We start from the raw sequence: 22,892 nt of genomic DNA, 5'->3' as shown, positions 1-22,892 counted from the left end.
GGGGCTCGTTCGCGGCGGGAGCGAGGAGGATCGCACGCGGCTCCGCGACTGCCGCGAAGTGGCCGCCGCCACCGTCGTGGATTTGTAGGGTAGCTCGGGGGAGCCCAGGGGGTGGGCTGTCGTCCCCCAAGGCTGCTCCATCAAACGCAAATGGCATCGCCTCCTCAGGGGGAGGGCTGCAGTTTCCTCCGCAGCCTGCGTAGGCAGGTCTGCGGACTTGGGGCTCCTCTGAGGGGGCGCTAAAGACCCCCACGGCCGGGCCTCCTGGCGCGAGCGCGGAGATCTGCAGAAGAGGCTGGCTGCACGCTCCCTGGGCAGGCTGCTCGCTCTCGAAGGGCATGGCCTCTTCGGGCGGAGGGCTGTAGCTGCCCAGGTCTGGTCTGGCCTCCCTGCGGGCTCCGGGCTGCACCAGCACTGGGCTAAGGGCCCCCCTGGCGTCTCCAGGCTGCTCCAGGGCCGGCCAGAAGCCTCCCACGCTGGGCTGCTTGACCTCGAAGGGCATGGCCTCCTCTGGAGGTGGGCTGTAGCCTCCATGGGCTCCGGCTTCCTGGACTGCCTCACTCTGGACGTTGGGTCTGGAGGCCTCTGGAGGTCCACAGGCCTCGCCTTCAGTCTCGATGGGGATGGGCTCCCTGGGAGGCGATTGGGCCTCCATTTCTTCGGCTGCGCCAGGCCCAGCACTGGGGGCAGCTGCCCCTGAGGCCTCCAGAGATGGTTGCTCGGGCTGTTCCTCGGGCTCAAGGGGGATATCGCGTTGTCCTGACATATTATTGCCGTAGAGGCAGTTGCGCATGCCCATAACACGGTGGCGGCCTCTTAAAATAAATTTGGGGCCCCGTACGACGGAGCACCCAACCAAACTAGGGTGAAAAAAATATTTCCAAAATAAAAAAAATCAAATTACCAGCCAGACAGTTCTTCAACCTCACTTTCCAACCCCTGCTGGTGCCAGGGTTCAGGCCCTCATATCCTAGACTATGGTAGAAGCAACTCTATGGTTGCTGGTGGAGTCTTAGCTCCTTCCTGGCCTCTTTTCATGTCCTCAGGCTGCCCCTGCCCCCCTCCTGACCTGCCCTGGTCCCCCTCCTCAGTCTCTGTCTCTGTCTCTCTGCATTCTGCAGGCCAGCCCCGCCTGTTTGGATCTGAGGAGCGTGTCGATTCGGTCCGAAAGTCGCACGTAGTGCTCTCTCTCCGCCACCAGAGGACGCCGGCCGGAGCCCGGGCGGCTGCAGGAGCCGGCTTCTGTCGCCGGGAGCCCCGGCCTGGGGTAAGGGGGCGACGGGCGCAGGCCTCGCAGGGATGGTTTGGTTCTTCCACTCCTCTCCCCGACTGATTTGGAGTCTATCTCCTCTCTGCTCCCCTGGCCAGAGAGAGAGCTCTCCTGCGTGTGGGACACGTGACGCAAGACGTGGGCCCGGGATGCTGGAGCGCAGGAACTGAAACCCTCCCTCCCAGGCGCCGCTGACGCTCCTTGGAGGGAGGGGGGAACTGCATGAAGGTTTCGTAACCCCAAAATACTCCTGAGCCCAAGAGTCGCAGCCCCCAGCTCTGAGCAGCCTTCCATCCTGGGCCCCAAATCCGGCGCACAAGGCTTTAGGACGGGGGCGAGTGCGCGCACGAGGATGCGACAGGTGGTCGTGAGCCCACCGATGGGGAGGACAGGAGGCGAGGGGCGAGGGGATGCTGAGTTTGTGCACACAATTTGTTTTTAAAATGTCTTGGGGCACTTTCCATCGCCGCTGCAGCTTTCGTTTGCCGACTTGCCGAGGCTGGCTCATGTAAATCACTGACATGGCCCCCATCCCCACCGCGCTCCGAGGGTCTCCGCAGGCGCTGAGGGCCGCGCGGGCCGGGTTGTTCCGCGTTTATGTGGACAAATGATTCAGGGAATAAGAGGGTCTCGGGTATGAACCACGGAGACCCTCTCCAGCGGTCGCCCCAACCGGTGGTCCGCAGACCACTGGTGGCCCGCGAGCTCCGAAAGGTTGGCGACCGCTGGTTTCAGGAAACCTTTGGAGCAGTGGTCGCCAACCGGTGGTCCGTGAGGTCCGAAAGGTTGGCGACCGCTGCAAGCGGTAACTGCGGCGGCACGGCTGGGAGGGCGGGGGGTGGCGGCGGGGATGCAGGATGAGCATGGGGACCCCACAGAGTGCAGGCCTCAGACTTCCGGGGGTCCTACTGTTCTGGGGAAGGGTTAAAGGGGATTTCAGTTGGGATTTATGGCTGATTTAGGGTGCTTTCAGAGACTGGTCAACCCTGTGCGCACTGAGCCCAAAGGCACACATCATGCCGCGCCAAGCCGAGCCCTGCTGTGCCGACTAACAGCGGCCGCGATGTGGTACTTCCTGCCTCGGGCGCCGCCGCAGCATCACAGCTCCCTCCCCTGGCTCCCCTCCAGCCCCCTTCCAGCCCCTCTCCCGTCCCCTTTCCAACCCCTCTCCTCTTGCTATGGGTATCTGCAGGTAGCCGCTTTATTTCCCAACTGCTAGAGCCCGCAGAGGCGGCAATAAGCCTGGTCATAAACCCCGCGGCGGTGGACTGCGCTCGCGTCTCGGTGGCGCGCGGTGGGCTCCGAGCCGGAGGGATAAAGACGCACACCACCTGGGTGGGCTCCGCGCATGTGTACTGCCCCGGCTCCGGGGTCTACAGTCAGATTAGAACCAGGGGGGAAAAAATTGCTGCTTGCGGATCACGTAAAATCCGGGACACGGGCATCAGGTCTGTGTTGCCAGCGGGTGACACGGGCTTGCGAGTCACCTGTAGGTGGCCAGGGGACATGTGGATCACATGTGGAGCGGATGGAATGAGAGTAACACAGGGTGCGTTGCGGCGAGGGAGGCGCGCCGCCTGGATCTCTGTATCGACGCGCCGCGGGCGGGCGAACCACTCACAATTCAATCTCATTGCATCGAACGCTTCCCTTTCAGAGTGAGAAGACCCCCGCCACAGCGCGCATCGCCCCCTCGTCTGCCGTCCGGCAGGGCCGCGCTGCGCGGAGGAGCACGGACAGAGCCCAACCCTGGGTAACGTTTGGGTCCCCCGACAGAGGTATCATCTCGGCTCAGGGGGGTCTACACACTTCCAGATGCCAACACTGAACTTTGGTCCAAACTTCGGCCAACTACACCCACGCGCAATGGCTCAACCACTTGAACACTCACTCAAGGTGCCAACTGGGTGCCAACTGGGTCCCAACAGTCAACTCGCTCCCCTTCGACCCCCAGCGCTGGGTCAGCCATTGGGCTGGGGTCACGCCAATCAAGGCTGCCTGGCGAATGAGCAGGGGGCTTCGAACCGGAAACCGGATATGAGTGGGAGGTCCCTTAGGGGGCGCCGAGTTGGAACGCCCTAAGAGGTTGTGCTGCTGGGGTGCTTGGAAGCGGTTGGTATGGCGGTCAGGCCTGCGACGCCACGAGGTCAGCCGGCACCGCGGGTCATTCTTCCCGACTCCACAACTCACCAGGCTGGGAGGGGAGGTCGGGCTCACAGGGGCCAACCCTCGGGCTCACTGATAGCGGTGGGCAAACACCCAACACGGGACGGGCGGGGGCGAGGCCGAAGATTCCCAGGGCCTGGCGGTAGACGGCCAGGACCCCGAGGACAGAGAGCTGCCCGCCCCGTGCACACGAGCAGCCCCGATGGATAAGGAGTTGGGGCGACGGGGATGCTGGGCTCTGCCGAAGAGCAAGGTTAGTAGATGCTGGGGTTGGAGCGCCAGGGAGGCCGCGCGATGGGGTCCCCAAAGGATGATTGCACTCCCCAGGCCTCGCTCTTGCCCAAAGCACTGTTCACCAAGGAACGGGGACAGGGTCCCTTGGTTCGACGCGCTCATGGGCCCGCGGGACCCCTTTGTTCCTCGCTCTTTCTGGTACCTTGGTTCTTTAGCAGGAGAGCACATGTTTTGAGGGGATAAAGATTGGGCCAGATCTCCATTCTAAAGGGTAAACAACACAGACAGGAAAGAAAAGATCTTCAACTGGGGGGACCTTGGAAGTCTTGATGGAGATAATGGCATTTCAGATGAGCTCCCCAGGAGGGACAGAGGGCTTGCTGTATGCATCGGCGGTGGGGGATGGGAGGTGTTGGCTGGCGGTCAACAAAGATGGCTGGGAACAAGGGGCAGGGCTGGGTGGAGAGAGCAGCCCACCCCGTGGGGTCTTGGAGGAGCAGTTGGAGAAAGTTCGATGGGTCTCCAGGATATCATGACGCATCAGAGCAAGCAATTTTGAGGCTTTTGGTAGGAAATGGAAGTGCTGATGTTTTTTTGTCCGAGTGAGGATTTGAGGCTAGTTTTAGGAAGGGCGGAGGCAACGTGGAGGATGGTCTGGAGGAAGAGGACATGGGGGCTTGTGTCTGGTCGTGGCCTTTAAAGGAGGGAGGCCCACAACTTGTGGAGGAAGCAGCAAGGCTGAAGGAAGGGACTTGAGAGAGCCCAAAGGACCCGCTAGAATGGCACGAGAGGTGGTGGGGCCAACGTTTGGCACCTGGATGATGATGGGACAGGAGTGGGGAAGGGAAGTCAGGGAGGAGCTGGGGGGGAGATGCCAAAATGGCGGAGCTGACTTGGTTTTAGACAGCAGAGGCGAAGGAAGGATGGGCAAGTGGGTGGAGATTTTTACAGCCTATTGAGGAGGATGGGTCTGAAGTTTAGAAGAAAGGTAAAGACCCCAAATTCAAAGTGACAGTCATCCCTGTTAGGACATGAAGTCACAGATCAGATGGTAATACCCTCCAGGGGAGAGAGACATTTGGTGACAGAATCGCAAACACTTTCAGTACTGGAGAGGGCAAGGGAGCCACCACAGGACACAGCAAGAGGCTAGGAGGGGACTGGGGGCCTACATCAGAGGGCAGAGGAGGAATTGGTCAGCTCAGCTAATCTAGACAGAGTTTTCTTAGCCTCTGTGTTGTTGACATTTGGGGCGGGGCACTTTGTTGTGAGACAACCCTGTGCACTGTAGGATGCTTAGCATCCCTAGCCTCTACCTACTAAATGCCAGTAGCATCCCCTTAGTCACAACAACAAAAAATGTCTAGACTTTGCCAAATGTCCTCTGGAGGGCAAAACTGCCCCCCACCCACCCCACCCCCACCCCTGGTTGAAACTACAGCTATAGGCTGAGAAACAACCCTTAGCCTTGAGTAGAAATCACCCTAATTTAAAGGTAAATTAGGACTGAAGAAAAAAGTCCAGTATTGAATTCTGATGTGTCTTTTTGCCCATTTTCACTTTTCTGTAGTGACTCCAGACTCTGAAACCCCCAATTTCTTGGGTGAGTGGGGCTCAGAGTTGAAACTCCACTGCAGATCAGAAGTGTGGCCACTGCAGATCAGAAGGCGCTGACTCAAAAGGCAGCTGGGAGCCTGGCCACAGGGACCTGAGGAAGCTGGTTTGGTAAGAGCTGGGGGCGGTCAGCTGGTGGCTTGACTGGGGCCACTCTGATTGATGGGACTACCTGTGAGCCTGCTCAGGGCTGGCGATCTTGTTGACTTAAAGACGGAAATGTGATCGTGACTTAGATGGAGGCGGCCGGTGACGAGTGGTAGTATGTAGCCTCGTCCAGGCCTAACCCCCCAGGGCCTAGTTTTTAGGATCTGCCACTGTGATTTTATCCAAGTCTGGATGGTTTTCTATCAAGGAAAGAAGTAAATATTTCATAGAGATGAGAAGGAAGAGAAGTCAGTTCACGTAGCTCAGGAGCTGGCTGGCAAGACAGGCTGGTTAGAGTTCCTGAAAGCTGGCTGAGCTGGGGTGGAGGACCAAAGCTGCATGCCAGGGTCTGGGCCCTGTCCCTTCAGGGAGGGTGTGACTTGGAAGGCTACAGGGAGTGCTGTGTCCATCAGAGGAGGGAAAGGATTGGCTGTCAAAATCCAGGTGAGGGTTTCCTGAGTTCCAGCTACTGAAGGAGAATGGGAGACACCACCTTCTCTCAGTTAAACTCCTCGAATGGCTCAGGTGCCATAGGTAGCAACTGGCTGACTTTTTGTAAATAATTAACCCAAATGCAAAGAACTGCACCACTACCACCTGCAAGGATATGGCCCCTTCCTTGGTGGTCCCAGGGGGCACCCTGGGCTTCCCAAACTCAGTCTTACCACTACACTGACACCTCCACGCCAGCACATGTAATCAGCGAACAGCTGTTAACATACATTTGGGGATTCTTAGTGCCAAATGCACGAGGCACATCCAAATTTTAAGGACCTGCCAGTCAATCTTCTGTCTTATTTCATCCCTGTATCCAAGCAAGCCAAAGCAAAGTAGTGGAAGAGGGTCCTTTGCCAGGAAGTGGAGGTGGGCAAGAGGGAAGGGAGCAGAAGCCAGGAAAAAGCATGTTTTTGGGTGGTGGCATTTCCTCCTAACTGTGGCATTGCGGGGGGCAGGGCGGGGGGCACTGCAGAAAAGCTCTGCAGCCCCGGCAGGTCATTAGTTGTCAGTGGGTTTCTTTCCAATGAGGAAAGGACAGCCTCTTCACTAGCTGTGAGGAACTGGCCAAGGAGAGAAGGTGGGAAGGAGAATTCAGGTGACTATGCCGTTTCTTAGGCTCCCAGTGACTAGTGTTTTCTGAGTGCTGACTGAGTAGCAATAAGACTTGAAGCTGTTCAATTAATTACTGTTCAGTTAAGACGCGTTGCATCCCTCCTTCTACCTTCCCGCATCTCCTCAGCCAGCCGTGGCCGGTGGAGGCAGCAGCAGCAGCCTATTGCTGTCTGCAGAAGGGTCTGTGTGACCAGGCTGTTTTAGGCAAATGCCAACTGAAGGGAAAATGCTTCGAATGGATGAGGGGTGGGAGCTGATTTAAAGACAATGGAACCCAGATTTGGGAGAAGACTTGATCTACTCGGATTCAAAGGCCCCATGCTGGAGCCCAGAGACGGGGTCTCCCACACAGAATGTGGATCCCTTCGTCAGCTCCCCCCTAGGAGCTCAGCCCTCATCTTGGAGGGGCTAACCCACTTGTGCTGCTGCTGGGCTAGAGGCTGTCATCTGACCACCGTGCTTGTGCAGCGGGTCCAGGCATCTCCAGCCTGTGGATGCCTCTCCAGGCTCCCTGGTGATGCAGCAGAGAATTTTGAGGGGAGAAGTGGCCATTGCAGAAAAGATGAACAGTGCCACAGGAAGGGGACTGAGAAGGGGGCAAAGTAGGGGTTGGGATGGTGAGAGGGAATCCTGGAAGATACATTTGGCTATAGTGGAAGCTCTGTTTAAAATTTCCGTAATTCATGGTGGAAATTCCAGGCACCCTGGGGGCTTCTGGGCACCATAATTTGCATGTAAGGGGAATGGTATATTTCACCTTTGAGCAGAACCCCAATTACCTAGAGTGAATTTCCTGATGAAATCTAATTGAGACAGCGACATAAGCCAGGCACTCAGAAAACAGCTCTTGCCTGGGGGGAGGACAGTTGTGTCCTCTTCAGCTGGTTGGCAGTCCTTGGCCCTGTGCCCCCCCACACTCTGCAAGTTTAAGAGGCAGGGCCTCTCTATGAACTAAAATCCAAGATTTGAGATTTGAACTATAAAACAAGATTTCCTAGGGTTTAAACCTTTCTGCTTGGTTGAAGCAGTTGAGCTACATGTATGGAAACTCCACTGCACCCAAGAAATTGAAATTTCTGGGCCAGGTCTGTAAGAGAATTGGGGAAAGCAAGGTCAAGGGTAGCACATCTGAGCACCCTCCACCAGTGGCCCTCCACTGCCGCTCTGCCTATCAAAATGCTCTCTCAAATGCTGAGCTGACAGTGTCCCTCTGAAGACTGCCACTGATCCTTCTCTCCCCCAGTCTCTCTCAGACTACTCTGGAGACCCATCTCCAAATCTGCTGTTCCTCCCTGGTGGTCTTGTCTCCTTGCATCCTCCAGTTTTCTCTGTACCTGCCCCCACCCCACTCAATCTCAAACCTTTTCCTTTTGCCATCCTCAAATCTACCCCCACATTACAGCCACCACCCACCCTCTCTGTCCACAAAGCCCAGTCTTATCTACTCTGGCCTTTCTGATAGCTGTAAACTTGTAGCATGCTCATCCTAAAATAGGCCCGTAGAATAAGAGCTGGCCATGTCCACACACACAGCCAGGAAGGCAGCCTCCTCAATTCTACCCTGGGATAGGGAGCTGGCAGCTGGCGTGCAGGTGGTATGATTCCTCTCGGATGCCCTGTCTCTATGGGCTGAGTGCTGTCAACTCGTGGCCTCGGGAGGACTGTCACTCAGCTGTTTACTCTGGCTCCTCTGCCTTGTGAATTAACTAGGCACTAGTACCAGCATCTGTACAGGGGCTTTGGGGAAAAAACAACAGATTTAAAAAGGGAAAACAAGCATCAGTAAAATTCACCTTCTATATAGCCTTGTAATATGTGGCAAAAAAAAAGTTAAATAGAAAACAAAAATGAAATGTTAAATCACTTAATTTGACATAACCAGCTTTTAAAAACAGTTTCCTGGCTTAACCCATGCATTGGTAATAGAGGCAGAATTGGTTTGGGGCCGTGCAAAAATCTTAGTCATTACCAGGTCCTGCAGTACAGAAACAAACAGTATAGCATATGGAAGTATCTGTCTGTATTAAATTTCATGGGAAAGGCGAAATTAAGAAGAAATGTCTGAAAAAGCTCCTGGGAGGGAGTGATAATGAAAAAGAAAAAGGTTGAGAAAATTGGTTTATCCTAACTGGCTGCAGCCTCTGAGCTGGCTTCTCAGGCCTAGTCTAGTCAGGACTCAGAGGTGTTACTGAAGAATGTGCTCAACACCTGTGGTCAGTTAAGACTCGTGGTCAGCATGGCCCACACACCGCCCTCTGAAAGGCTTGTTCTCAGACACAGGAGCTGGGAGGGCGAGGGGGGGAGGGGGACGACAAGCACACATCAGACCAACACCTAGTATCTGCCCACTTTTCTCATAGGTTAGTCATGGGACACCATGGAATTCTGTATTCTCTAACTTACCTCCTTAAATCATTTTGCCACTAGTTCAAACACAGATTTGACAAACTAAAATGAGATGAACACAACATAGATTTCTTCACAACTGGTGCTTTTGATTTGATCAAACATTGAAAAAAATTTTTGTTCCATTTAGTGTTAAAATTATTGATAGAGTCAAACTGGGGAACTCTGCTGAAAGGGATGCCGGGAGCATCTCCTTCAGAGATTTCATTTTCCCTGTGAAGAAACTGAGGCAGAGGGGTGCTGGGTCTGAGCCCAGGCCACTGGGCAGACTGGGACCAGGCCTCAGACCTGAGATCTCACTGCCCACCTCTGGGCACCAGGATTTAGAAAGAGGCATACGTAATGCCAAGCCCTGAAGAGCAGGACTAGGAATTGCATCCTTCATTCTGGAACTTGGGGATTAAAGACCTAATTCGAGACTCATCCCTTTTGCTGGGCTGTGACGTCACTCGCCTCTGGAAGCTTCATTTGATTTTAGTGATTTGTTTTCTGCTAAGAGACATGCTTTCCCCACCACCGTGCTTTCTGCTGTTTCCTTTCAATAGCTTCCCTCTGCGTGAAGAGCAGCGATAATACAAATACATTAAGTAAAATTCATGCGGATTCTTTAAAAAAGACCTCACTCTTACACTGAAGTTTCCACTTTCTTCATTAAACCTGTATCACAGCTGCTAAGATCCAGGGCTAAAGGGTCAAAGGGCTGTAAGCAATTGGGTGCGGGGGAGGGGCGAGGAACTTCTAACTCATTAAAGAAACGTTATCTTATACAATTCCAAACTTCAAAATTCCCAATTCACGAATTCTGATAAACATAGATGAAAAGTTGCCAAACTTTTAGAAGGAAGCCTACAACAGACTGTTGGTACCACACAATATTTGAACATAGCTACATATGTTCAAATCATAGAACATGATTTTCCAACTTGGAAAGTTATAAGAGCAGCTTTGTCAAAGAAAAAGCAAATTTCCATCAAGCAAATGATTAACGTAGTAAAGGAAAAAACCCTAGATACTGGAGCATACCATCACATTTAGCTAACTTTATTCTCTCCTCTCTCCCTCTGAAATATTATGACTGGCTGGTAACTCACCTATGTGGTTAACTACATGGTCTGCACTTGTGGAGAATTTCCCCCCCAGGCTGGCCCCACCTAAGTTGAAAGGGCAAGCAAAACCCATTCATATGCTAACCAGTGTCGCAGGGTGAGACAAAGGGCGGTTGGGAGACTGTTGAGTTGGGAATGCTTGGAGAACTTGCCAGAAACATATCTGGAAAAGAAAGGCAGCTGACCCCAAGGGGCTCAGGTTTGAGTGTCTGTGTAGCAAAATCCCCTCTCCTTGGGGGTGGGTGCCTGGGTGCTTTCCAGGGGCTTGGCATAGTCCTCAATTGTTCTGTGTGGTCCCTAATGGCCTTTGCACCCAGGAGCCAGGATGGAAGGAGGAAGTTGGGGGAGGGGAAGTGAGTGGAGGAAGTGTGGGGGTGGGTAACAGGTTTTCACAGTTTGTGAAAAGGAGTGTCTGAAAGATGGCAGAACTATTTGTGTGTTCCTAGATGACATGGGGGCACCCCAATAATGCGTTTGTACATAGCTTACAGTTAAGAAAGCCAGCACCCCACATGCTGACTTTCTGTTTAAAAAAACACACAGACTAAGACTAGGGAGGGAGGGATGGGTTAGGCTCTGAGAACTTTTTAAAAAATCTCTTCATCCTGCAACAAGTCAACAGACTCTGCAGAAAACCTGAAAACCCAGATGCCCCAACCTGTGAAAATAGCTCCCACACTGAAAACCATGCCCAAAGCCAACCGGGGCGCAGCCTTGTTACTGGAGACTTAGCAAGCTCAGGCTACTAAGACTCTACCAAAGGGAAAAACAACAACACTTAATGCCACAGAAAGGACCCAGCACCACTGTTTAAGCAGGAATGTCAACTTCCGGGAGCTTCCTCTCACTCAGGCCATTCCACTCTTTCGAGGCTGGCAGGACCCGACCCTCCTGTAAGTCCACGGCAGCCTCCTGGCTTCGGACACTCCCACGCCGCCGCGGGGAAGCCCCTGGCTGACAAATTGCCCGCCTGGTATTTACTAGTGAAAACCACAACCGCAGCCGGCAGTCATTAGCCCGCGCCGCCGGCGCAGCCGCGCATAACTAAGTCCCGCGGCTCTGTGCCCCCTTCCCTGGGAGGAGACCACCGAAAGTGGTCCTTCTGGCCGCATCCTTTTCTTCGCGGAGTCTAAGAACCCGACCGTCTTTTCAAGCCTCAAACAGCTTCACCTTTCCCCCAAGTCATTCCCATCATTACAGTCCAAACCGGCACCTAAAAACGAGACGCGCGCGCACGAAGAAAAGATCGGTTTCCAAGTCGGGAGAGGTTTTGTAAATACATTTCACTAATCGGTCTTTTCCCCCAGGATTGGCGAGGAATGTGTTACCGCACCGACGATGTGTTACCAGACTGCGGCCAGTTTTGTGCTCTGACATCAGGGCACTTTAACTCCAGGTTAGATTCCAAACTTGGCCCCACCGAGCTGAAAATGGCCGATGTGCGCCGCATCCCCTCCCCGAGGCTGCCGAAGCCGCCGGCCCCTTCCCCCTCTGGGCCGATCGCCCAAAGACTTGCCTCGGATCTAAAAACCTTTCCCCAGCTCGGCGGGTGCCGCGCTCTTTGGGGACTCTTTGTAGAGTATCCTGATGATCAGTGTGAACCCCTGTCCAGCCCGTTTCTTGTCCGCTTTACCTTTCCGCAGGCGAACACCTCCCGGGTCTCAGCCCTCTCTTTCACCTCCAGAGCCTTGCGCAACAGCCCAGGACCTCTCCAGACAGGCTGCACCCGGCTCCGCCTCCGGAACAGCTGCGCCAAAGGGTTGGCGATACCCCGACGTGACCAAGCCCGCACCACCAACCCCGGTAGCCTGTAAGGCACCCCCCGAGACGCCTCTACCTTCTCTGCCTGACCTCCAAGTACCGGTATTGGGCGCGGGGGACCGCCACCCGCTCCGAGAAGTCGGTTCTAGGGCGCCCGGGCAGGTGCGCACGCTCTTTGCGGCGGCCTCCCGCCCGGCGAGCGCCCGGAGATGAGTGGTGCGGCCAGGACTGGCAAACAGCCTCGCAGGGCACTGGCACCAAGGATCCTGAGGATCCAAATTGGCAGCGCCGGGACTTGGGCTCCTGGCCCTGAGTGTCTTAAGCGCGGCGCGCGCCTTGCCCGCAGCCGGCTGTCTCCGGGACTTCTCACCCAATCGCGGGCTGATTACTTTTCGCACGTTGCAACACTGTCGCTACCGCGCGGCTGCTCCGGCTTTGTGAAAGTTGGCCCGCGCACCTCGGAACCACATCTCCGGCGCCCGCTAAAGCCTACTGGTTTGAGATTAGTCTTTCAAGGAGGGAAAAAAGCGCAGAAAACAAGTCACTTACCTGTGCCTGTAGGGTGTGCAGTTAGAAATCTGGGGCGCACCGGGGATTCAGTCGTGCGTCCTGGAGACTTCAGGTTGTCTCCAGCGGGGCGCGAGGTGCGCCCGCTGTTTAACAAGCCTTTGGCCATCCGGGCGCCCTGCGGCGCCTTGGGGAGATTCGGGGAGCCCTTTCGAGCTCTCAGAGACCTCAGGCTGTCTCCAGCGGGGTACACCCACCGTCTAACAAGCCTTTGGCCATCCGGGCGCCCTGCGGCGCCTTGGGGAGATTTGGGGAGCCCTTCCCAGCTCTCGGAGACCTCAGGCTGTCTCCAGTGGGGTGTGAGGAGCACCCGCCTTCTAACAAGCCTTTGGCCACCTGAGCGCCTTGGGGAGGTTTGGGGAGCCCTTTCCAGCCCTTCTGGCCTCCCACTTCCCCGGCTGGCTAGCTGAGCCCGCTATCTTCCCGCCTTCCTCCTAACCTGCCTTTCCAACCTGCATTTCCTTCTCCCTCTCTTCTTCCCGCTGCTCCCACACCCACCCCAGGCTCCCCAGTTCCCCGGTGGGCAACCTACCTGAATCAAAGAAAACAAGGAGAATCTGGACCGTGTCCTCCATTAGAAACGCCGGATGGGGATGGGTCCCCTTCTGGAAGGGGACTCCGGGGATGGGTCGCGGCGGGTGGGCTTCCTGGGCTTGCAGCCGCCTCGCTGCTGCTTCTCCTTGGGCTTCTCAGACTCTTCGGGGTCCCTCAGATCCCGGTCCCGGGGCCCGGGCTGAGGCTCCTCCCCCTCTCTGGAGCTACGGGGCTGCTGGCTGCGGGGCTGGGAGCGAGTCGGGGAGGCGTCGGGGCTGCGCACCCGCAGAGCTTGGAGGCGCTGGGTGAGGGACTGGCCGAAAGCTCTCTGCCTGAGCGCCGCGGGACCGCGCTCGTCCTCGGGCTCCGTCTCCGGCTCTGTGGTGGGGGCGGTCTCGGTCTCGGTGTCGAAGTCGATGTCAGACTCAATATCAGATTCAGACTCGGTCTCAGATTCGTAGTCGAACTCTTCCTCGTAGTCAGGGCACTCGGGGCGGGACAGGTCCTGGTCTGCCTCCTCCTGATCCGAGTCGGAATTTGGGGGCTCGGGGATCACCTGAGCGGCGGAGCGGTGGTGGGCGTTAAGGAAGCTTCGGCGGGCAGCCGCGCGCTGTTGGGCGCGGGTGTTGGAGGTGGCGAGGGCGCGGAGGAGCGCGATGGAGCAGGAGAGCCAGAGGAGCGCAGTGGCTGCTCGGCGGCCAATGGGTGGGCACAGATCGTTGTAATTGTGGCGAGCTCGGCGCCAGTGAGCCCGGGACCTGCGATCCATTCTCTTAAGCGCACACCAAGAAGCTGGCCCGCTCTCTGTCTCTGCAGAGAGCGGCTCCGGTGCGCATTGGCTGCTAGAGCCGAAAAAGGTGCACCTTACGAGGTGAGAACCTGGGTCTGGAGGTCCCAGCCCCACCTCGGTATAAGAGCAAAAAGGGAGCACCTACCGCTCTGACCACTCAACTTTCTAAAGCTCCGCGCCTCTGCTTGCCTCTGAGCAAAAGGAAGGGATGGGGGAAAGTCTGTCTCCTCCTAGGCTCCTCTCTCGAAGTCTCAGACTCTGCAGTCTAAGATTCGGGGAGGTGCCTCCGCAGATCCTCTCCCTGGGAGAGGAGAGAGGAGACTGAGGCGAGGAGAGACTGGTGGAGAGGTTCTGCAAAGTTGCGCGCCCGGACTTCTGCCGGGCATGTGCAGTAAGGAGGCGGGGGCGCCTCCCCGCGAGCTGCGCGCAGCGGTATCGAGTCTGTGGCGCAGACCCTAGTGGGCCGGCAGGTGGCAGGAGGGAACCTTGTTTGAACGGATTTGGGGGAAGCGAGGGGGCGGGGTGGCGGGTGCCAAGGAGCAAGCGATCCAGCCACAGGTTAGCAGCTGGGCATGGGTTCTCCATGGGGTTCGTATCCTCTCCCCAACTTCTCCAGTGTTATCCTTAAAATGAACAAAGCCGGAAGCAGCTCAAAGGAAACCTCAGACTTGCAGACATTCAGGGGAAATGAGGGTCTGTACAGGAGTATTAATGATCCTGCCTGGACATTTTCCAAGGGCTTAATCGTTTGAGGATAGTAACCTCAGGCAGTCATTAATCATGAAACCACCTTTGGCAGAACTGTTATAATGACTGTAATCTGAGAAGTTTCCCAAAAGTCCCCCCCCCCCCCAATCCCCTCCTCCCTCAATTTTTTTTTTGCAGTCTCAATCTGCTAATTACTTCCTTAGGAAGGGTCTCCATGCAGCAGTGATGGTTCACGAGCCCATGGGTGGACCTCTAGGAGCTCTAGTGGCGAACGTGGCTGGAAGACAGACTTGGATCAGCTGGAACCACCACTTCCGGGCAGTCTTTCCCGCACTGATAAGCAGTAGGCACAATCACATGTGCCCTCTGTGGTGGGGAGGGGTGATTCGGGGTGTTGGAAACCTCATTGGGTATTCCTTAACGCTCTCATAGTTTTTCAACAAAATTAATTCATTCCACAAATATTTATTGAGTGCCAATCCCTTCTAGGTGCTGAAGGTAAAGTTAAAAAAAAAAAAAGACAAGAGAAAAAAGTCTTAGATTAAGGAAAGGCTGTTTAGAATTAATCTGCTGTGAATCAGAGCATTACACCACTCAGAACATCTTACCCACCAACATTGTTTACTCCAGCTCTGATTCTATGTGAGAAGCGGTTGGATCAACCAGAGCATTAGATATGGGGACAGCTATATATCCCTGGAGCATGTTGTTGGACCCCAAAGGCTAAAACGTTGGAGGAAGTTAGTAGGCCTCTTTCTCGGCCCTGGAAAGTCCAGTGAGCACCAGGTCCTCCAGGGAGCCCTGGAGTGAGTGGTCCTTGCTCAGGAGAGCAGGGTCCCTTGGAAGCTCTGGAGTTCCATCTGCAACTCGGGCACTGGAGTGCCCCGTTGCCATCATGACAAGACCAAAGGTGGTGAAATCAAGGCAGAAACCATCTCCTAGCGTCCATAGAAGCATTAACAAGGTTGCTTCACTTGGGACACATGGTTTCTTTGTGTTTGAGTCAACATAGGGGACACTTGAAGAGCCACAACCCCCTAACATTCTGCTTTTCCCTTTTAGTCCACCTGGCAGCCCTCCTGGTGCTCCTTCTGGTGGCTGGAGAGTCACGCGCCCCAGCGGTTACTCAGCAGGTGGGATTCGCCCTCGGACCTCCTAACACCGTGCCTGTATGAAGACCAGCAAACCCAGAGTTAAGACCTTAATAAGATCTAACCACTGCTTTGGATGTGTTGAGGTTTTGTTTCTGCATCTTGGATGCCGGCATTCTTGAATGTTCCTGACCTGGCTTCTTGGCTTGTGTCTTCTTAACTCTCGTGTTCTTCGAGTTAGTTTGTAGCAGGGGACACTTGAAGAGCCACAACCCCCTAACATTCTGCTTTTCCCTTTTAGTCCACCTGGCAGCCCTCCTGGTGCTCCTTCTGGTGGCTGGAGAGTCACGCGCCCCAGCGGTTACTCAGCAGGTGGGATTCGCCCTCGGACCTCCTAACACCGTGCCTGTATGAAGACCAGCAAACCCAGAGTTAAGACCTTAATAAGATCTAACCACTGCTTTGGATGTGTTGAGGTTTTGTTTCTGCATCTTGGATGCCGGCATTCTTGAATGTTCCTGACCTGGCTTCTTGGCTGTGTCTCTCTTACATCTCGTGTTCTTCGAGTTAGTTTGTAGCATTAAAATACTGATTGGTCTAATAAAGTGGGATTGATTGGCAAACCCCATAAAGGCTAACGTCTGTATTCTAGTTGTGCTGTACTCTCTCACTTTCTAGAGAACCTGACGGGTTTTATTAGCACAAGTTCCTGGATGGCTCCAGTCACCGTGTGGATATTGTTATGGGACACTGGACAGGGCATTGGAGCCGTCCATCTTAAATCATGATTGCTCTGCCGTGAGGGGGTTGTTTTCAAGGTTCTGCTCACAGGACCTACCTGCTTTATTTCTCTCAATTAGCACAGCCCATTGACAGTGTATGGCGCATAAAGACATTGTTCGGGTGGGTTTCAGGGCACACTGGGGAAAGGGCCAGGAACATGTGGGTGCTAGTGGATGCCCTTTGAATGGAGGGGAACACCCACTGCCGGCGACACAGTGGGTTGCGGTTCTTTAGTATAGGTTCTTGGAAGTGCTTGTCTTTCGGAAGCAGTGCCTTATGCTGTAACGGAGATGGCAGCCCAGAGCTGGTCCGCTCACAGACACACCGAGATTGCCTGAATTTTTAACATGTGCATTACAGAATACATATTTTTTGACTCGCTTTTGCATTAGTAATGCACGTTCTTTGCAAGATTCATTTTAATCGACAAACGCATGTTGAATAGACGGTGCATCCTCAAGCCCCAGATGCGTGCCAGAGTCCAGCCGACAAGGCTCCAGGAGGAGCAGGAGGACCGCGCTGAAATACTCTTCCATCTCCCGCTCAGGCTGAGGCCGAGCAAATGGATCTGTGCAGAAATGCTCTTTAAAATGCATTACGTGCATGACTTTAAAAGTGCTTGCTGCAGAGTGAATTTCAAAAAGGAGCAAGCGGGTGATGAACGACCTCGGCTTGTTAGCAGGCTGAGGAACAAGGGGCTGTGTCTGTCTGCCGGTAAATAAAGTGTGGACATCTATCCCCTGCAGGGCTGTGCGGGGAGGGGCCTGAACCTGTTGGACAGGACAGCACAGTTTCCCATTGTCCCAGTGTCTACAGTCAGGTGCTTATTTGGATGAATTTGAAGAATGTTGTCTTCAGCCCCTTCAAGGATTGTCCTGTGGAAAGGGCATTAAGATGTGTTTTGTGTGACTCCAGAGACTGAATTAGAACTGATGGGTGGTAGTTAAAACAGACAGATTTCAGCCCAGCCCAAGGAAGAATATTCTAACAATTAGGGCTCTGCTGTCAGGAGGTGGTTGGCTCTTTGTCAGGAGCAGTCTTAAATCAAAGGACAGATGACCACATATTGGAGATGTTTTCCGTGGGACTCATGAGCCGAGAAAGCTGGAACCCGATGCAGCACAGGTTCTCATTCCATGAAAGGCATGTGGAGGCCCTGGAGACGGGCTGGGGGCTCTTCGACTCCACTTCTATTTTAGAAGCACTGGAAAGTATAGTGGCTCAGTGACAGGAAGGAATGTTTGGGTGGCGTTTCAGGACACAAGCAAACAGGTGTATGTTGTGGAACTTTCATAACCAGGCCAGAACTCCCTTGTTGAAGCAAAGAAATGAGACAAGTCTGTCTGTTCATTATATCAGTTCTCATTGCCTCCCCTCCAGGAGTGGTCTTAGAAATTAAAAATTATATTGGCTGTTTAGCAGTCATGCATTGAGTCACTTCTGAGACCAGGACCCTATTCTGGACATTGGGGAGTTGAGGAAATGGAGAGGGAACAACTGCCATCTATACCGTAATGCGCATGTCAGTGTGAAGGGTCCCAAATATCCAAAAGGGGGTTGCCAACAGGTGCCGAGTAGTGCATCCTACACCAGCTACACGAGCCTGAGAGGGACGGTGGGCACGATGGCAGTAATGGTGGCCACAGTCAGAGGGGGAGCTCATCTGGTGGTTTCTGAAAGGTGCGGGTTTCTACCTGGTCTAATTTGGAGATTTTCTTTTTTTTTTTAAAGTTTGTGGGAGGATTGCTTGCCATCCCCCATCCCCGTGTGACTACCCTGTGCAAAGCCCTGTGTGGTCGCTCAGGGCAAGACAGATGAAGTACCCAAGTTCTCTAAAGGCCTGCCTGGCCATGGTCACAGGTCCTGTGGACACCAACACCTTTTCCAAGATGAGACACAACATAAAAGGTTGGTTCTGCTCTGCCAGGCGAGTGAGTCTGATCACTCTTGAGCGTATTTTTTGCACAGTCATTGGAAAGGACCATTGTGGAGATGGAGAGCTTTTCCAACTTTCCTTTGGGCAGAAATGAGCTTGGGAGTTTAAGTGCAATCGGCCCCTCCCACTGCGCCATCCCAGGGGGTCTGGGGACAATGTAGGCACATGTGGCTCGTTTCTTGGATGCTACATCGCCATTGTTCACAGTGCACTGATATTGACAGGTTCTCACCAGTAGAAGTGGTGACAACCCTGAGCTGATTTTGTGATTTTGAGGGAATGCCATCTAAAGCCAAAAGCAAACATTGGGGGAAATAATGGTCTTTTTGACATAACTGGGTTCTGTCTGGGCCATTGTTGGGATGACAATACTCTATCTGTGCCCTTCATTTTAAAAGGAGATGGGATCAGATTCCTCTGTCCACAGCTGTTAGCAGTTGTCTTTTCAGGAGTGGCCTTACCTTCCTCTCACCATGTCCTCCATCAAGGTTCCCCCTCCCTCCCTCTGCCAGGGGAGGAACAATTTCTAGGCTATTGATCCGCCAGGAAGCTTCTGGAAATCCCTCACTCGGGCAAAGCATAAACTGGGGCAGGCAGGTCCTCCTTGGGCATGCTGCCTCCCATTCTCTGCTTTCATGTGACCCCTGGTAACTCTGAACTCTGACCCTTTGTCTGGCTTTGTCCTGTCCAAAAGAGGGCACTGAGATCTGTCTGCCTAGCCCCAACTTCCACTCCAGCTCTCCGGCTCGTGCCCGTGGCCAGCTGAGGCATCAGTGTCCAGAGATGCCGCATCCCAGGGGATTATCTCCGATGCCCGTCCCCCTGTGCCCTGCCCGCGGCTGCCTCCTGTAGCTGGGGCTATGGGTGAAGCACGCTGACTACAAAGGGTGACTCAGCGCTCAGTCCCCCGGCTCACGGCTGTAGCTCTTTCCGGCTCTCCTGGTCATCCCACCTTCCCTCCAGCCAGTGGCACTGACAGAGGGCCTCAAAGTTGTTTTTCTCTCCTCTGCTAAGGCTCTGACTCACCCCTTCAGACGTGGGGCGGGGGAGTGAGCAGGAGTGGGGGGAGAAAGGCTTAGTGGTGTCATGGTTCAGGCACAAGCTCATAGAAATCCTTTCAGCTCCAGCTCTTCAAAATATGATTAGACCAATTTTACATGTCTAGTCACTGAGGCTCCGGTAGATTGGGACTGTTGCTATATGTGCAAAGTGAAGTGGAGAATTGAGGCAATTATCTTCAGGCAAATGACTCTGGGCTCTGTAATCAGTCCATCCCGATAACCACGGGAAGTCAGCTTCATTCACCGCAGTGGTGAGAGGTAAAGAGAATTCTAAGGTATTTGTTTGTTTGGGCACTTGCTTTGTTTTTCCAAAAGGCAGTTGGTAGTAGGGTGAGTGGTTCTCTCAGGTGCAGGACACTGACAACCACGCAGGTGTGTGGGAATTCACCGGCATGGCTCATGCTCAGCCACTGCGCAGCACGGAGCGCCCCCCGACCCACCTCCGCTTCCAAGGCGCTGGCGTTGGTTTCACTCCTATCTCCTCTGCCACCCTCTTCCCTTGTCCATAAGGCTCCTGAGAGGTTGGCCGGATGGTGGACAAGGTCACCTTCGGTGCCAGAATGATACAGATTCTAGCAGGGCCCAAGGTTAGACAAGTACCACACACATGAAAGAAAATGTCATGAGAGTAGAAGAAAGGACAGGTCTTCTCAAAATCAGAAATGAAAACTCACAGGCTGGTGATGACTTCCAGACCCTCCCTCCTCCATCCGTTGTTTGGGCTAAAAATCCATGTGAATTGTGAGTTTTCCCTTCGCTGGTTTAGAAATTCCCTCATCAAACAACCATTACTTCCTGCCAGCTCTTCACTTGGGAAGGAGAAGGAGGAGAAGCCCATTGTTTTTCTAAATCATCATTGTCCTTTAGGACAATCTGGGTAGTTAGGAAGCCAAGGACGGGCCAGAGGTCTGTGAGGAGCTGTGGGTGCCGGGTGGGTGGGCAGGCAGGCAGGGCCCTTGCTAGGGAGCCCAGGCAGGAGATCCCCCCCCCCACACACACACTCACACTCACACTCACACACACTCACACTCACTCACAGAGCAAGAGGAATCTGACCAAATCTGAATGTGCTGACTACTGGCACTCTCTAGGAACGGGGCTTGAGATGACCCTAGGAAAGGAGATAGGAATTCCAGAGTTGGTGGGTTTTTTAAGACTGTCAAGAAATCTTCATCTTTGTCACTTTTAAATTTTCTGATGTTGCTTAATTCATTAAAAAGAAAGAGAAAAAAAAGAAAGAAACCAAAAGTTTCTGTCCACAATCGAGATGAGGGTTTTAAAAAGCATCTGTCCTCACACTATGGAGGCATAATGTCAGTTACGTGTGTTCTCATTAATAGTGCTTTATGCCGGCCGCCCTTGTTACACTGTCATGTCTTTCCCTGAGTTCTGCTGTGATTGGCTTACAGCCTTAGCCGTCATTGCTTACACTGTATTTTAAGATCTGCTGGGGCAAGTGCCTTCTACCTCATGTTATCTCAGAATCCTGAGAGTTCTGCCCATTTATTTTTCTATAGAACTTAACCATTTTTATCAAGTTCTGTAATGGCCTGGCTGATATTTTGACTGGAATTGCATTGTCTGTAAATTAAGTTGGGAAATGTCCTCTTTTCTGCATTTAAGCCTTAAGCCAGAAGTATGATCTCTCCATTTATTTGCGTTTCTGTTTCTCCCAGTCAGGGTTTGTGTTTTGCATTATATAATTCTAATATGTCAACGTGGAGTCTGCTGTGTGTCCTAGCTCCCAAGAATTTGATACTTCTGTTGCTGTTGTGAACAGGCTCTCTGTTTTCATTATGCTTTCCGACTGTTTATGATGTGTTTATAGGAATGGTATTGATTCTTGTGCATTTTTATCAGAGTTGGTGCCTTTGAGAATTGGTGGTGGATGCGGTAGCCCAAGGCCTGCTCGTGAAGACACTCGCTAGAGCAGTAGTTCTCAACCTTCCTTATGCCGCGACCCTTTAATACAGTTCCTCATGTTGTGGTGACCCCCAACCATAAAATTATTTTCGTTGCTGCTTCATAACTGTAATTTTGCTACTGTTATGAATGGTAATGAATCTGATATGTTATGAATCTGATATGCAGGATGTATTTTCATTGTTACAAATTGAACATAATTAAAGCATAGTGATTAATCACAAAAACAATATGTAATTATATATGTGTTTTCCGATGGTCTTAGGCGACCCCTGTGAAAGGGTCGTTCGACCCCCAAAGGGGTCGCGACCCACAGGTTGAGAACCACTGTGCTAGAGGCTTTGGTAGCAGGGATTCCTGAACCAGGGAGAGAGCTGGGCTGCATCCTAGTTGCCAAGGCCAATCCGCAGTGAAACAGAAAAGATAAAGAAGATGGAGATTTCTGGCAGCCTGCACTGGCTCTGGGGAGGGGCGGAGCTTCCTGCTCACAGTATTTCAGTGGCATTTATTTCCTAATGTTAATAGATAGTAATTTGGGGGTTTTTGTTTTGCTTTAAGATAGTAGTTTTTAAAAGGCTAAATTTTGTTTTTAAGATACTAGTTTTTTAAAATTAAATTTTGTTTTTATTTGTTTTTTTAAAGAAAGTCTTTACTTAGCATATTTAAAAAGAATAAACCAGCTGGCAACCCAGATTGGCAACCACGTTTCTTTTGAAATTTTAGCACCATCTGAAATCTCAAAATCAGGAGCTCCCACTGGTGCCCTCTTGCACTTCACTTTTGTGATATTTGGTAATTCAGGACTTTGTTTTTTATTTCAAAATAATTTTTGATTTATTCTTTTGTATTCTAGTTAGTCACGTCATTTAGTTTTTATATTCTTTTTTATCTTTTGCCAGTTTCTCTGCCTTTCCTTTGTGTCTCACTGTGTTCGCGGGGAAGTGCAGGAGGGAGAAGACTTCACTCCTTCACTTTGTGAGAATGAGAGGGATGGAAGGGGCACCCTCATTGGGTTCTCTCTTTTTTTAAAGTTCTCACCCAAGGATATGTTTGTATTGATTTTTAGAAGGAGAGAGAGAGAAACATCACAGTTGCCTCCCATACATGCGTCGAACCTGCAACCTTTTGGTGCTGGGGGTAACACTCCAACCAACTGAGCCATCTAGCCAGGACTGGGTTTCTGTTTTAAAGGGGTTTCTTTTAATGTCCTCTCTCTGACAGTAATTAGGTGGATTTAAAAACCAAACCTAACCAAACCACGGGAGGACCCTGTGAAGAGGGGCTGGGAGGTGAGAGGTGAAGAGCCAGGTTTGGGACCACATGGGCCTGAATATACATCTTGCCTCCCACTGGTATTACCTATCTGGGTTTCTGTCTCCTCGATTGCAAAATAAGGTACTTCTAGAGCCCCCCCCCCAAAAAAAACAAAAAAAAAACAAAACCCTGCCTTCCAGGGGTATGGAGATGGTCAAATAAAAACAGACAAAGAGATAGAAAGTGCCCAGCAATGGTCAGACCGGCAGTTCAGGTGTCATTGCAGCTGTCATTGATGATGGTGCTGGTATCGGTGGTGGTGGTGATGGTGGTGGAGGTGGTGGAGGTGGTGATGCTGGTGGAGGTAGGAAAGGTCAAGAGGAGAGAGTGATGGTGAGGACTGGGAGGAGCGCAGCCAGGCAGGAAGAACC

At 52.8% G+C, this 22,892-nt stretch overlaps 3 protein-coding genes across 3 annotated transcripts in view; all 3 read right to left on the bottom strand.

Annotated features, from left to right (window-relative positions):
- The window catches only part of LOC102253946 (protein ALEX-like), a 2,098-nt gene extending 1,443 nt beyond the window's left edge, over positions 1–655 (bottom strand). Inside the window, exons 1-2 of the mRNA XM_014528800.1 lie at positions 650–655; positions 8–606 (exon numbers count right to left, since the gene is read on the bottom strand). Of these exons, the coding sequence (XP_014384286.1) occupies positions 8–606; positions 650–655 (605 nt within the window). The remainder of the gene's footprint in view (positions 1–7; positions 607–649) is intronic.
- Positions 1–12,971, bottom strand: part of LOC102252262 (guanine nucleotide-binding protein G(s) subunit alpha isoforms short) — a 60,455-nt gene extending 47,484 nt beyond the window's left edge. Inside the window, exon 1 of the mRNA XM_005880782.2 lies at positions 12,914–12,971. Within this exon, the coding sequence (XP_005880844.1) occupies positions 12,914–12,956 (43 nt within the window). The 5' untranslated portion in view covers positions 12,957–12,971. The remainder of the gene's footprint in view (positions 1–12,913) is intronic.
- On the bottom strand, positions 12,941–13,956 carry LOC102255448 (neuroendocrine secretory protein 55). The gene has a single exon (XM_005880792.2). It carries the CDS (start codon positions 13,682–13,684, stop codon positions 12,956–12,958), a length of 729 nt encoding a protein of 242 aa, XP_005880854.1. The 5' UTR covers positions 13,685–13,956; the 3' UTR covers positions 12,941–12,955.
- Between the last annotated feature and the right edge of the window lie 8,936 nt (positions 13,957–22,892).

This window comes from Myotis brandtii, unplaced genomic scaffold, assembly GCF_000412655.1.
Source record: "Myotis brandtii unplaced genomic scaffold, ASM41265v1 scaffold653, whole genome shotgun sequence".
NCBI lineage: Eukaryota > Metazoa > Chordata > Mammalia > Chiroptera > Vespertilionidae > Myotis > Myotis brandtii.
This window is presented reverse-complemented; position numbering and strand designations above follow the sequence as displayed.

Bases quoted from the DNA above. Each gene is read 5' to 3' on its own strand.
- LOC102255448 (XM_005880792.2), bottom strand. From the start codon at position 13,684: ATGGATCGCAGGTCCCGGGCTCACTGGCGCCGAGCTCGCCACAATTAC.